The sequence below is a fragment of the Molothrus aeneus genome, chromosome 2, assembly GCF_037042795.1.
Source record: "Molothrus aeneus isolate 106 chromosome 2, BPBGC_Maene_1.0, whole genome shotgun sequence".
NCBI classification, from domain to species: domain Eukaryota; kingdom Metazoa; phylum Chordata; class Aves; order Passeriformes; family Icteridae; genus Molothrus; species Molothrus aeneus.
The window spans coordinates 85,746,711-85,759,279 of record NC_089647.1 but is presented as its reverse complement, the minus strand read 5'-3'; the positions used below and the strand labels follow the sequence as shown (position 1 = coordinate 85,759,279).

General features: G+C 38.5%; 1 protein-coding gene across 9 annotated transcripts in view; it reads left to right on the top strand.

The window, feature by feature from the left end:
• Nucleotides 1-12,569, top strand: part of INPP4A (inositol polyphosphate-4-phosphatase type I A) — a 111,506-nt gene that overhangs the window by 75,898 nt on the left and 23,039 nt on the right. For 7 of the 9 annotated variants that reach the window (XM_066545216.1, XM_066545214.1, XM_066545211.1 and 4 more), the window contains 5 exons: nt 1,530-1,547; nt 4,031-4,214; nt 5,702-5,920; nt 7,058-7,196; nt 10,116-10,148. In XM_066545216.1, coding sequence (XP_066401313.1) covers nt 1,530-1,547; nt 4,031-4,214; nt 5,702-5,920; nt 7,058-7,196; nt 10,116-10,148 — 593 coding nt within the window. The remainder of the gene's footprint in view (nt 1-1,529; nt 1,548-4,030; nt 4,215-5,701; nt 5,921-7,057; nt 7,197-10,115; nt 10,149-12,569) is intronic. The other 2 variants (XM_066545217.1, XM_066545215.1) reach the window with 1 other exon arrangement.

Here is a 12,569-nt window from a genome sequence, read left to right as displayed (position 1 = left end):
ATAGTACTACTATACAATATTTTTAATTGAATATTTTTCTGTGCATTTTTTTTCCAAGGAAGGAGAGGGAAAACAGTTTCTTCCTTATATTACTGTGTTTATTTGTTTACTGACAGGCTCTTTCTAAGAGTCTTTTCATGAAAACTTTAATTTTTCTGAATACTTGTTGATTCATTTAATTTAGTTGGTTTAGGTGTTAGTTTGAGTTCTGCCTAACTATGGGTCAGAACATTTGCTGAACATCTTCAGCTGCACTACATCATGCTTCAACCCATTATTTTCAGGAGACTTTCACCCCTCTCATAGCTTCCAGGTCCTGTTGCTGAACTCTCTTTAGTAGGAACCTGCTGTGCCTGATTAGTAAATTCCTCGTTGACAAAATGGATTTAGTTCTGAAACTATTGCTGGAGACTTTCCTGCATTGCCTAAGGTTTATGCACAGATTTGGCCTCTGAATTTGGCCTCTGCCCTACAGACAGGATACTTGACCCCAATGGGGTCTACAGGGACTGCCCAGTGACCTCTGTGGAAGTGTGGATGTATGAGATGTAGGAATTGCAGAAGCTGGGAAGGTCACATTTGCTAACATGGCACCCACTCTAGCTCCCAGAGAAGGGAGAGTGCTGCAGGGTCTGCATTGCTTCTGCTACTGTATGGAGCATTTAAGACACAGGAGCAGCAGGACAAGGAGTTGTTGTAGTCAGGGAAAGGGAGACCTTGATAATGCCCTTCCAAAGAAAGGATTAGTAGGATTTGGAGCTGATAGGACAAGGGAATGACGTGGGAATCAACTGCAGGATTAATTTTGGCTGTAGAGAAATGAATAGCAGCATCTTGTGAATGTCAGTCAGATATGTACTGATAGAAAGATTGGTGCAAAAGCACCTAGTGTAATTATTCAGGCTGACAGGGTGCACTAGGACAGGACTAGAGGAAACTGTAAAATTAAGGAACACTGGTATGCCAGGCTCACCCTTTCTGTTCTTTTGATACCACTATTGCTCTTTGAAATAACCTCCTTCTGTCAGCGTAGCCACTGAAGTGGTTCTTGCTCCTGCAATAGCTAATTTCCCATGTGGATTTGTTCTTTTTCCCCTCACCCAATAATTAAGTTGACTGGAGAGTTTAATTTCTGTCCAGTACTTTTCCTCTAAGCTTTTCAGAACTGTTCCTTCTGGGTCCATGAAAACTGCAGGTTCAACATTTGAAGAACAACGATCATTTTACATACATCTCTGTTATCAAAAAAGCCAGTATAGTAGAACTGAGATCCATCTCCTCAGTTTCATTGTTACATTCAGTTCCTTCTTCTTTCATTGGCATAACTGTGCTTGGTGCATTCACAGCATTTCCCCAGATCAACTCATGGTCATCTGGCAATCTGTGTTTTTTTGCTTACAACTTCACATACCCACCTTATTGAAAAAATGACTCAAATCAGTTATTTCCCCAATCATACTTTGTTTTGTTTCTGCTTTTGGTATTTGCTAACAATCTGCTAATTTTATTTTGGTTTTTTGTTTTTGTAGCAGTTATGAGGAGTGTTGGTGAGTTTTCTGTTTCTGAGAGTTCTATAGAGGGTTTCTGTTCTCTGGGTTGTTTTATTTTCCTTTTGTTTGGCAAAGATCTGGTGTGTTTTAAAGTGTGCAGGGCTTTTTAATGTCATGCATCATGGCATCCCTAATTGTGCTCTAAGTAATTGTAGCTGCTTTGTAGAACATGATGTGTGAATGAACTTCATTTCATCTGCAATGTTTGTTTGCAATGAACAGCTAGCTTCCTGGCTCTCTCTGACCATAAGAAGGTAAAAAACTGAAAATCAGAACACAAGGATTTTATATATTTTTCCTTTGTTATTTCCAATGAAAACTATCTGGAATGATAAACTTTTCTGCCAGTGATGGAAGATAATTAAGATAATTTTATGTATTTTAAAACCTTGATAGTGACAGATTTGGCATGGTGTATATTTTTGTAATCCATGTCTTTATTTAAACATTTTCACATAATATTTTTTCTCATTTTGTGGTGTTCAGTGCTGTCAAAAGCAGAAATTACTGGGTGGTTCAAAAATGCAGAAATTCTGCTCTGAATTACTCTTATTAAGGTTGAACCCCTAATTCACTGAGAATTTAAGTCTGTGTTACAGTTGGCTGCTATAATACAATGAGAGCTGTTCATTTGAAAAAGCATTTGCAGGTTGGAAAGTAAGTATATGTGAACTTTACACCATAATTTTTTCCCCAGTCATCCTAGCAAATGTTTATGATTAAAAATATAATAATTCTAAATCCAATCTCAATATGCTGCATGGCCTTTTCTGCCAACTATGTCTTTATGCATGTTAACCACACTGTTGTGGAAAGAAATTGCTCAGAGGAATTGTCACTAAGATCACCAGTCACTAGAAAGCACAAATCAAGTGCAGGGAAAGCTCTAAAACCTGAGATTAATTTGCTGTATGGGATAGCAGTGCTGGGGAGTGGTTGTTCTCTGCCCCTCGGGTGGGTGAGCAGAGCACAAAGAAGGAAACTATTCCAAGAATCACTTCTGAGTTACATCCTTTGATAACAAATCCCTCATCTTTCTTTTGTAATGGAGCTCAGGCAGACACTGGCATTAGGCTTCTCCCTTGCCTTAATATCCTTTAAGGGACAAGAATTGGAATTGTGACAGGATTCTGAAGTGTGCCCCACGCAACCCTCGTGTCCTACCTCACAGATACTCTGCAGAAATGAAGAGCATTGCTCTAAGGGTAGCAGAGGAGTTCCCACTCCTTGGAGGTCATGGTCTGTGGTAACTGTTCCTGAAAAAGAAACTCCTCTCCATGTAACCTCTCAATGTGGCTGTCTCCATTTAACAGTGCTGAGATGGGTGCAAACAGTAGGTTCTTCTGGGCTGTACTATGCTGAAGCCATTCATGACTGAAAAAACATAATAAAATTAAGGTAATACACAATAGGTGTCCTCTTCATGCTTGATGCCATGTCAAGAATGGATATCACACTTGGCACAGCTGGAGATGATGTAAGGCCTGGTATTTGGGTACCTTTCCTACTGGGAAGGAAGAACCCAGCATCTTGCTTGACAAAGGGAGTCGTTGTCAGTCGGTTCCAAATAATTAACTAAGAGCACAACTTCAACTTAGAGTAATTTTCTAAGTTAAAAGGCAGCCTTTTGTGAATGACTCTCAAGTGGGATCAAATTACCCTTTGGAAGTACCATTCTTTCTCCAGCAGTTGTAGACCATCTGTCTTGGATTGGATAAGCAACTTCTATAGACATCTAAACTTAAAAGGGCATAATCTGTTCTCCACTGTCAAATAAGCAATCTTAGTGTAGCTGCATTATCCCCATATAAAGATATGTTTGTCCCTAGTTTAGTATTTTAAGTGTGTGCTAACAGAAACTACACAGAGAACAGTGTCCTTGGATCAGCCTGAAGATGCATGTTGATTTTTTACATATAATAAAATTGCTTTTGCTGGTGTAACTTGATTCTGGTCTGCAATAGGGGAAATTATATACTTGCAGAAGGACTTCTTTGTTAATACAACAGTGTTTGCATTATGGATCTGGGTGGCATTTCTGTGTTAGAAGAAGCATAGATTTTCTTTTCATGATGTTAGTAGATACATGATAAAACGTGTTTGTAAGCAAGGCCTCAGTGAAGTATCTGTGTTGTAAGGAGAGGGAGAATGGAGCAAGATGTCTCTGCAAAAGGTGATTCTGTATCTGATGACAAAATCTGTCACCCACGTTCTCCTCAGCAAAACTGTTCCTCTGGTGTGCAAACTCTGCCCACAGCCCCTTGGTATTAGGGATTAGTAAATCTGCATCTGAATACTTTTACTAAAGGCAGAGAAGTCTCTACCATCATGTTCCTGCTGTGCAATTGCCCACTGGACTTTCACTGTTGTTCACTAGTTAAGGTACATTTTTGTTGTCTGCCATTAATTCCCCAGCATGCCACTGTAGTGTGTGTACCTCTAGATCAATTTCCCCCCTAAAATCAGTCTTTCTTTTTCAGCACTTCAACAGGTTCCCAGTCTATAATATACATCCCACAGGACATCGTTAGAGCAAAGGAAATTATTGCACAAATCAACACCCTGAAAACACAAGTCAGTTACTATGCAGAAAGGCTCTCAAGAGCTGCCAAGGATAGATCAGCTAATGGCCTTGAAAGAACACTTGCCATCCTAGCAGATAAGGTAGGAGAATAATTCATTTTCCTGCTGAAGCACAGTGTATTGCTTGTTCTGTCTGTACCTTTAGTAGTTTTTCTTGAAACATCTGTTTTACCTTTTTCAGTAGAGTGTTGTAACATGCACAGACCTAAACAAAAGTTATATAAGCCTTTAAAAGTTCCTGGTTTTATTTATGTATCTCCTACTTTTGACACTCTTGCCTTTACCTCCTCTTGAAAGTGCAATGTCCTCGGATTCCCTCTATTCATTCATCACATTGCAGTAATGTGCATTCTTCACTTTCTTTTATATCCTTTTCTCCATAACCACCTGGGGTTTTTTTAATGTTCTGAGTCATCTGTCAAGCAGCAGCAACTGTGTGAAAGTTAATGAAACAATTCTGTATTTTTCCACTGGTGAAATAAGGAATAATGGTGACACAACCTTTGCTTGAATTATAGTGATGTAAACAAGTTATTTCTTGATGTGTGCTAACAAAAAGCAGACTGGACCCACAGCTGAACATAATCTTACAGGGAGAAAAAAACCCAAATAGGGTTTTACTGACCTCTTCTGTCCTTGAAGCAGATCTGAAGGCTCTAAACAGCAGTAGGGGCCAATCAGCTTGCCATAAATTGTCCCCGTGGAAGGGATACACATACAACTTTGTATAATAGGATCTCATGTAAATGTATTATTTATTATAATACTCATTCTAAATGAATACAGTGTATAATTGTTCTGTGGGATTTTCTACGACTGGATTATATGTATATATAAAATATTCATGTCTTGTTTGTTGTTATTTTAGTAGACACACAGGCCACATAATTTTCATATTCATATGGCTTACAGAAATCCTTTAATGCAACACAGCTAAATAAGACAGGGAACAAATTGCATTGATTAGTGGGTTATACCTTCAGCCCTCCTCTTAAGTCTTTTTATGATTTCAGACAGGATGATTGGGGTGATACGTGATCCTTCCGGTATGGCAACTGTTATGTGGGGCATAAAAATCATTTAATACAGACTTTAGTGAGTTGGAAGGGACTAATCAGGATCATCCTGGTCCTGCCCTCCCAGACTCACACCATGTACCTGGGAGCATTGTCCAAACACTTCTTGAACTCTGTCTTGGTGCTGTGACCACATCCCTGGGGAGCCTGTTCCAGTGCTCGACACTACACGTGTCTGTACATTGTTGTAAGTTTTCATCAAATGGAGAATAAAGTCCAAATAAAGATGAATTGCACATTCCTCAGTGAAATTTTCAACAATTACAAATCTAATATAGTACTACAGACTTTGGAAATGTATCACTTGTGTTTTGGGATCCTATACTATTTTTTAAGGTCATTCTGTAAAAGTATTCTAAAGGCACCTTCAAGCAATAATTTCTTTTACAGAATACTGCTTCTTTTTTTTTTCTTTCTTGAAAAAAAATACAGTATAAATTGTGTATGGAATAATGAAAAGTTTTCAAAATGTGGGTCTTTATTGCTTTTTAGACCCGGCAACTTGTCACAGTTTGTGACTGCAAGCTCTTGGCAAATTCAATACATGGACTGAATGCTGCAAGGCCAGACTATATAGCTTCAAAAGCATCTCCAACCTCTGGAGAAGGGGAACAAGTGATGCTAAGGAATGATCAAGATACACTTGTGGCCAGATGGACAGGAAGAAATAGCCGATCTTCTCTGCAGGTGGACTGGCACGAAGAGGAATGGGTATGTTTGCACAGTGGAGTGATAAATCCTTTGTTCTTTTTACTTTCTTTCTTAATAAGCTCTGTAGCTGCTCAGCAGATATGCATAGGATGAGTATGTAGGGAGTGCTGGTCAGCTAGCAAAGATGTTGTCTCTATCCTGCAGGCAGTTACTCCTTGGGATGGGAATACAAGCAGGCTTTAATTAATAATTCTGGGTCTCCTAAACGCTGGAAATTGTTAGAGGAGGTGCACAGCATTTTTAAGGCGAGGCCCAAGGGAAAGTAAATAGCTTTTCAAGTGAAAAACTGACCCCACTACAATGGGCTTTTGCACTTTCCCAAATAAAGTGTTATTTTGTGGGTGCTAGCTATGCAATTTAAGCTTCCTCTTACCGAAATACTACCATAAACATTTAGAACTTGCAGTCAATCACTGTTTTGATTATGAACAGCATTTTAAAATTGTTTGCATGAAGTATTTAAATGATTTTCCCTACCACACTGCCAATCAAAATGAGAATCAGACTGTGTAAATTCTGTCATTTTGTTAAATAAACAGAAGTTAACTAAATCTCACAAATTGTCAAGATTAATTAAAGCAATTATTAATATTGGGAAATACCAACATTTAAAAGAGATTCAATTCATTTTGGAAATGGATCCTTGCTAGTTGTAATTATTTTGGCATAGTTTGACTTACAGTCAAAGTCACAGTAATAAGATACAAATAGAGCTAATTCAGTATTTAGACATTACTATAATACAGTAATTTTATTTGTTCACTGAGTTACAGAGAAAAAAGATGTGTGATTGTATACAATTATTATGTCAAACATGAATTTCAAGAGTAAACAATAGTGCCAGCTAGAAATTAGAATAATAGGGCAGGAAGAGGAACTTAAAATTGTTTGGCAAGCTTACACAGAAAATAACTTTGCAATTTACTACACAAGTCGTGTCACTAAATATTGTTGACATCCTGGTATATGTTATTTATATACCCATAATTTCTGTGTGCACACATGCAACCACAATAGCCCAGAGGAAAGTTTGCAGAGGAATTGTGACTAGAATCACAGGACGAACTATGTCACCAAGGATTTTTTACCCAACGTCTCTTTTGGTTTTAAACTGGGAAAGAGCTGTTTTCTTTTCAGGAGAAAGTTTGGTTGAATGTTGACAAAAGTCTGGAGTGTATCATACAGCGAGTGGACAAACTCCTCCAGAAGGAGCGCCTGCAGAGTGACAGCTGTGAGGACGTTTTCCAGTGTGATGTCAGCAGTACCAGTAAGAAAGGTAATCGGGACAGTCGTGCCTACTGGATAAATCCAGAAGATTTAAATGAGACCTCATCATCCTCACCACCTTCATCATCCTCACCACCATCTTCATCCACACCATCCTGTGCATGCCATTCTCTCAAGACAAGTGCGTATGCCAGACACTGCTTCTCACTGCTGCTCTCTTCCTGTGTGCTGGCATCATTCCTAAGCCTCCCCTACAGCCCTCCATGTGTTTTTAGCTCAGTGGTGGTGTTAAGCAGTGATGTCAGGCAGAAAGAGCTGTTAGGTGTACTGGGAGCTGCTAAGCCCATTACTTATTTTGAAATCCTGGTCCCACTGAAATAATTTCCAAATCCATTGGTGGCAGTGGTGCTTGGTTTTCACTCTGTGTGTTTTAAGCTGATAAAACAGTTGTATGGATTATCACATGACAGACACCACCTCTGCTAGCTTTCCTGTTGGCTTCAGCTTCTTTGCAGCAGTCAAAGCTTATTATAGGTAAATAAAGCATGAGAGAAGTGCAGGCACTACTAAAAAACTGGACTGCTAAAGCATGGGAGAAGACCACAAGCAGTCCCATTAGTTAAGCTGAATGTAGATGAACCTAACAGAGTTCAAAGCAAATTTTAACCCAAATTGTGGTGCTGAGGCACTCAATTATTTAGACCTCGTGTATCTGGAATGTAGGAATTGGCAGTGCAAGTTCTTAGTTGAATAATCCATTCAAAATTTAAGCTCAAGTGGGTGCTGTATTGAACCCAGTGTAAAGTTGTGAGCCTGTGAATGAAATAAATCCATATCAGTTTAGACTGACAGTTTGACAGCTGTGCATTAAATTTCAGAATTATTTTATTTACTTATGTACTTGACTTACTCTGACATTCTTTGCATGTGGTCACTCTGATTTGGCCACCACTTAATAGTGCAGGTGGGTGAAGTGAAGCTCTAAAATGCCTGATCTGTGTTCTCATTTCCTTTGTCCTGTTCTGTCTTCTTGTTTGATGGCCCTTGTCCCTTATGTGTGTCTGTGACTTCATGTCCATCACATTGTTAGTGTTGCAGTGGAAGGGAGTGCCTTAAGAAAAAAAAGGCAAAAATGAAGTGAAAAAAAATGTTAATATATTTTTGGTGTAGCTTTGCATGTCACCTTATAGTTTTATTTAGTATCTTAGACAACCATGTTTTTCTAGATTAGACTGACATTTTTGTGCATTATTAAAAAATAGGAGTGTAGGTTTTTGTTTCAACCTTTGACTAAATTCCTTGTACTGGTTTGATACCTATAAATGTTTTTGTTTGCTAGCTAGTTTACATGAAGTTTTATATGTATTTACATGTAAGTTTAATCAGTAACCTTCAATGCACATTCACATAAATGATTAAATGTTGTGGATTTTTAATATTAAAAATTCACAGGAAAAATCTGTGTTGAGTTTTGTCAGAAGCTTTTCCCAATAAAATTCGATGCTGAAAACACCTTAGATTAATATTTTCTTACCATTTTCAGTGGTACTTTTAAATCTACTCTGGATCTTGACACTTATGCCTCGTAAAAATGGAATTGGCTGTGTGACCCTACAGAAGATTTTTTTTTTAGTGCAAAGAATTTCTGTAACTTTTCCCTGCTGTCCCTCCAAAATAGGGAAAAAAAATCCTACTGTTTAACTGAGAGAACCTGGGGCAGAATTGAAGGACAAAGAAGGTCCTTTCTCTAAGTTCAGAATCACAACATTTTCGGTTTAGTGTATTGCAAGAATTAAGGTTTTTCCAGTCAGTAATTCTGAGTTTTGAATAAATGAGCAGAGAGTAGACAGAACTTATTTTGAAAGCAATGTAAACCAAGGCAAGCAAGATAGTTCCAGAACTGGTAAGAGAGGGACAGTAAAATTTGATTGAAGGATCTCTCTAGAAATGAATGTTTGTGAAAGAAAATATTGCCTGAAATAGGAGAAAGGAAACTTAAAAAATATATTTTCAAATATATATATCTATATTTTCAAATATATATAATATATATACTCAGGTTATTGGCTTAGATATTCATTACTAAAATCACATAGGGACATACAGTTTCTTTAGTGAACATGATGGATTTTAATTTACTGAGACGTTTTTTCTGATTATCTAGCTGAGATGATTGTCCTGATGCAACACTGTTGAATTTTATATTTTCTGTTGTTATATTCAGATTTATAATTTATTGACTTGTGAATCTAGATATAAACAACAGAAGCTTAAATCCTGTTAGCTTAGTAAACTACTTTTCATTAATGCAGGACTTGCTACAACAGGGCTTATGTTATTTTTTACTGTTAGCACTGACCTGTAGTATGTTTTCATCTGACAGCTTGATCCTCCCACTGAAGTGAGTATGGAGTACTCACAGACTTCACTGGTGGGGTTTCAGCCCTTAATATACATTCTAAAATTTCTGTTAATTATCTCAGAAATTGTGTAATGGAATTTTGACTCAGGTAGCAGAGTCCTGGTTTCTTATTACTCTTACATTGTGGGTGCCTTAATGTAATTTTCTGTTAAGTGCATTGAACTTACTGCTGGTCTTTTGCTCTTCTGTTTAGCAGCCTTACTGCCAGCTTAATCTGTAACTGCAGTAAACCAGTGGTTCTCAAATTGTGCCCTGTGGATCACTGGGGGTTGACAGTGCACTTGCTGGTAATCCACAGCGAGCCTCTGAGCTAGCAGGTACTGGCTTTCTTCCAAGTCCCCATCCAGATGTTCCTCTGATCAGAATAATGGAGTGGAGGAGACAGCCCATGCCCTCGATGCCTGGGGGCAACAGAGTATTTCTGCCTAGCTCCTCTTCACTGAGTGAAAATGTTTGAGAACCCTGGCACTGAGCATTTGAGTTGCTTGTATTTAGACTGTGTTGCTGCTCCTTAATCATGCATGTTGCCCCTCCATTTCTGTGCAGATTGCAGCCCTACTCCGGAAGAATCTGCCCCAGGTATGTGCATTCATGGCTTCTGCTTCTTCTGAAAACTGCAGGGGTTTGTTCATACTTAACTGAACAAGTGCCTTGCTTTAAGATGGACCATTTTGAAATGGCAGTGCTTTACAACACCACGTGAGTTACCTAAGCTGTTGAGCAGTTATTTCCTAAGAGTGCAGGGGATATCTGGTCCTTTCACATGTCCAGATATGGGAGAGTGCTTGTTCAAGGCCTCTTGGATTTCTCCAGTTGATGTGTTTCAGCAAACTGATAGAGGTGACAGTGGATTGAGGCCTGTTTCAAATGTCATTGAAGTCTGTGGGAGTCTAGCATTTCAGACATGCCCTTTCACATGGACTGTCGAGCTGATCTTTCTGAATGAGAAGTGGAGCAGAACATGGAGGAGTCAACAAGGCTGATGGAAAATCTCTGTTGTGGGTGCATATCGATGCAGGACGACCCCCAGCCGGGGAATAACATGCAATGACTCCAGTGATTTCAGAAGGCTGAACAATTGCTTTCTTAAGCTATACTATGTTATATTGCATACTATACTATATTAAACTATACTATACTAAGCTATACTATATTATACTCCAGAAAAAACCTGTGACCCTTTCCAGACAGTCACAACACAGCTTTGACCTAATTGGTCAATCAATCCAAACACCCGTCACCGGAGTCCAGTTAACAAATCCCTCTTCGGAAAACCATCTCCATAACACATTCCACATGTGCCAAACAACAGATGCAGCAAGTGAAGATAAGAATTGTTTTTCTTCTTCTCTGAGCTTTCTCACTGCCTTCCCCAGGAAAAATCCTGGGCAGGTTGTGCCTGCTGCTCTCTGTGGAGAGAGCTGTGGCCACAGGTGCACACCAAGTGGTATTGGGGATTGCAAGTCTCATGTTTCAGGATACAGAATTTAGGAGTCTCATCCCAGTGTTAAGATTCTTTCTTCTGTCCTTGTCCCTCTGTACTTAATATGAAAAGACTAAAATATCTTTTCAAGGCCTTGGAGGACAGCTGTTTTAATGATATTTTTATTGCTCTAGAGAAGAGACCCTTGGGCAAAAAAAACAAGAACTTTTCCCACCTGACGTTACAGCCTACAAGCTTTATGTATTTGGTTCTCTTAATAAGACACTTATTTTTTATGAAATGGGCAGTAGTATATAGTCAGCAAAATTTCACTATGTGAACTCATTGGCCTTCCCAACACTCCTACCTTGTTCCAACCTAATTTGAGACAGGGAGTGCAATTCATTTTATTCCTGTTTACTGTTAATAACAGCTGCCACTGACTAAAAAAAAAGGAGCACAGGTGACACTTCTGTAAAGTAGGTAGCAAAAATCATTTAGAACTTTGCAGACTGACAAGGGTTTGTTTTTTCATGGCCAGAATTTTAAACCAAGAGAATACACAGCACAGAGGATTTTTGCTCACTACCTCAGTTGAGTCCCTGCCTTGTATGTGAATGTTAGAAGAAAGAAACCCATCTAATAATTGCGTTATCTTTACCAGTGTACTTTGTGATTACCAAAGATAAACATATCTTTAAAATGAAGTGCTGTCAGACACACTACAGTTGTGGGTGCATATCTACACAGTTTTAAATCTTCGCTGCGTTAGTAGCTATATACATGTATGTACGTACAGTCAATGAGATGATGATGTGCTGGAAAATATTTTCAGTTCTTGTTATTCTCATTTGCTTACAGAAAAGCTCTTAAATGCAGTAAAAGAAACACTGCTAGTTTCATCTGTATTTTGCTTTCTAAGTGTTCACAAGGCCATGTTATGACATCTGACTAATTTTCAGATAAATATTTAATAGAATTTAAAAGATAAGCTGTGATTCCTTGCCTGCTCTTTTGATGTTTCCTGCTTTATTTAAGGCAATGAAACAGAGTCAAACAACTTTCTCTTTGTGTAGTTTGTTAGGTTATCTACCACATAGAACAAAAGCCAAAAGGATAGTTCTGTTACTCTTGCCAGATATGTTTCTGTTAGCAGACTTCCAGAGTTCCCCTCTTTGGCTTGTTATCAAAGGAACATTTATTATTACTGCCTCTTAGTTCTGCCTCTGAATCAAAATCCCAAACAATTTACTTTAAGGGGCTTTAAGTGTTTCATTCATGCAGGTTCTGGTCTGTACATTGCCTTGTTCCTACAGCCAGCTAGGGTGGGAGCTGTGTGTGTGCTGTTTGTGAGCTCTGGTGCTTTTAAAAAATAAAACATATTGTCCTGCCCTTTTAAAAGAGAAGGACTTTGACAACTCAGTTTCACTTCTATGCTTCCTGTGCAGGACCTTGAACAGAATCCCTCTGGGTTGTATCTTGTGTATTTCAGTGGAAAAAAGCTCCAAAGTACTTCCAACAATCTGCATGACTCCCATCTAATTCACAACGTTTAATATTTCTTCTTATCTAACTTA